This window comes from Phaethon lepturus, unplaced genomic scaffold (genome assembly GCF_000687285.1).
Source record: "Phaethon lepturus isolate BGI_N335 unplaced genomic scaffold, ASM68728v1 scaffold35212, whole genome shotgun sequence".
NCBI classification, from domain to species: Eukaryota; Metazoa; Chordata; class Aves; order Phaethontiformes; family Phaethontidae; genus Phaethon; species Phaethon lepturus.
This window is the reverse complement of record NW_010521848.1, coordinates 66,434-68,139: the sequence shown is the minus strand read 5'-3', so window position 1 is coordinate 68,139 and position 1,706 is coordinate 66,434. Positions and strand designations below refer to the sequence as shown.

The 1,706-nt window shown below is 38.7% G+C and overlaps 1 protein-coding gene across 1 annotated transcript in view; it reads left to right on the top strand.

Moving 5' to 3' along the window:
* Nucleotides 1-202: 202 nt before the first annotated feature.
* BAZ1A (bromodomain adjacent to zinc finger domain, 1A) overlaps nucleotides 203-1,706 on the top strand; it is a gene marked incomplete at its 5' end in the record, with an annotated part of 58,488 nt that continues 56,984 nt past the window's right edge. The window contains one exon of the mRNA XM_010281648.1: nucleotides 203-481. Within this exon, the coding sequence (XP_010279950.1) occupies nucleotides 203-481 (279 nt within the window). The remainder of the gene's footprint in view (nucleotides 482-1,706) is intronic.

The window sequence follows — 1,706 nt, the reverse complement described above, 5'->3', positions numbered from 1 at the left end:
TTGGTCTTACAATAGTAATTTACCATGCCATGGCTAAAAAGTGGTAGATAACCCTTGATTATCTACAACCTGTACAGGAATAGAGCTGCCTTTGCATTTCAGGCTTGTGAAAGAAATTTACTGCTGTGTTGTGAGCAAATTTAAAATGTTAGTTAGAACTCAACCGTTTTCTTTCTCTCTCCCCACCCGCATTTCTTTTCAGTGATTTTTTTGAACGCACCATTCTGTGCAACAGCCTTGTGTGGAGCTGTGCTGTCACAGGTAAACCAGGACTCACATATCAGGAAGCACTGGAATCAGAGAAGAAAGCCAGACACAATCTTCAAAGTTTTCCAGAGGCACTCATCATTCCAGTTCTCTACTTGGCCACCCTTACCCATCGCTCCCGACTTCATGAGATCTGTGATGAAATCTTTGCTTATGTAAAGGATCGGTATTTTGTTGGTGAAACAGTGGAAGTAGTTAGAAATAATGGTGCAAGGTAAGTACATTGAAAAATAAATATGTATTTATTTTTGTTTGGTGTGGGTGGTTTTTTTGTGTGCTTTTTTAAAAACCAAAAATCAGGGTAATAAATTCCATCAAACAGACCTGAAGTGAGGTGTGATGCTTAAGCTAGTAGTACTGTTACTGCTCCTTCCTCCTTTAATTAAGAGTAGGATTGTATTGCTGGGCTTGGTATCTCTTACCTTAGCTTAGAAGCAGCTGTGGAGCAGGACATCTCTCTCAGGTCTTGACACAGCAGTTCTTTTGTCCGCATGGTGGATTGGCAAAGGAATGTCAGTCCCTGGTGTGAGAAAGGTGGGTTGTTTGTAGAATGAGATTACTGAGAAATCAGGGAAAGCTATGAATTAAAAAACATATGAAAGTTTTGATGAAATCATTCAGAATGTAATTCATCATGTGGTATTTTGTGTACTCTGAGTGGCTGAACTATTGAAAAGCTAAAGAACTGATGAAAGTGGGGTTTTTGCTTTTCATGTAGTGGTGAAAATTGTGACTGTACTCTCAGAAAAGTTTGGGAATTAATCGTAAAATGTTTGTAATAGGTCATTATCTGTGTGTTAGTGTGATGGGGTTTTTTCCCCACTTAAAGTTAGTGTTATGTAACTTAAAGTTAGTCTTATACTGATGTATATATTGCAAGTGTTTTTACTATTATTATCTTAGACTGAGCTTCAGATGCTTTCCTTCTCATATCATTGGTACATATGTTCTGCAGTATAAGTAAGTTGTTTTACAACACGTAGCTAACTTGAGTCTTTCCTTAAAGCAGCTTCTGGGAGAGGACTAGAAAAGGTCTGCAAATGAGTTTGCAGTCTCACCTAACTGAGGTTTAAAATGCGAAAGACTTAAACATGCTCAACTTGGAAATACCTGCAGGTTTGGCTGTTGCTGGGGGGGTTTGTTGTTTGTTTGTGGGGTTGTTTTGTTCTGCTTTTTTCAGGAGGAAGGTGCCAGCTTACACTGCAGAGTAGATGCCGCACAACCTATCAGTGTTTGTAGGTAGCCTGAGGTCTTGGCGTGTAATCTGGTGTACACTGGGTGATAGGAATGGGCTGATTCAAAATGGTCATTGGAGAATGTAGTTATTCTGTACGAATTTTTTTTAGTGGCTGATCCAGATCTTATTTAAGGAAAGAAAATTATTTAGGAAGAAAAATCTGTTGCTGTGAGATAAGTAAGTTGTAGGGGAATTTATACAG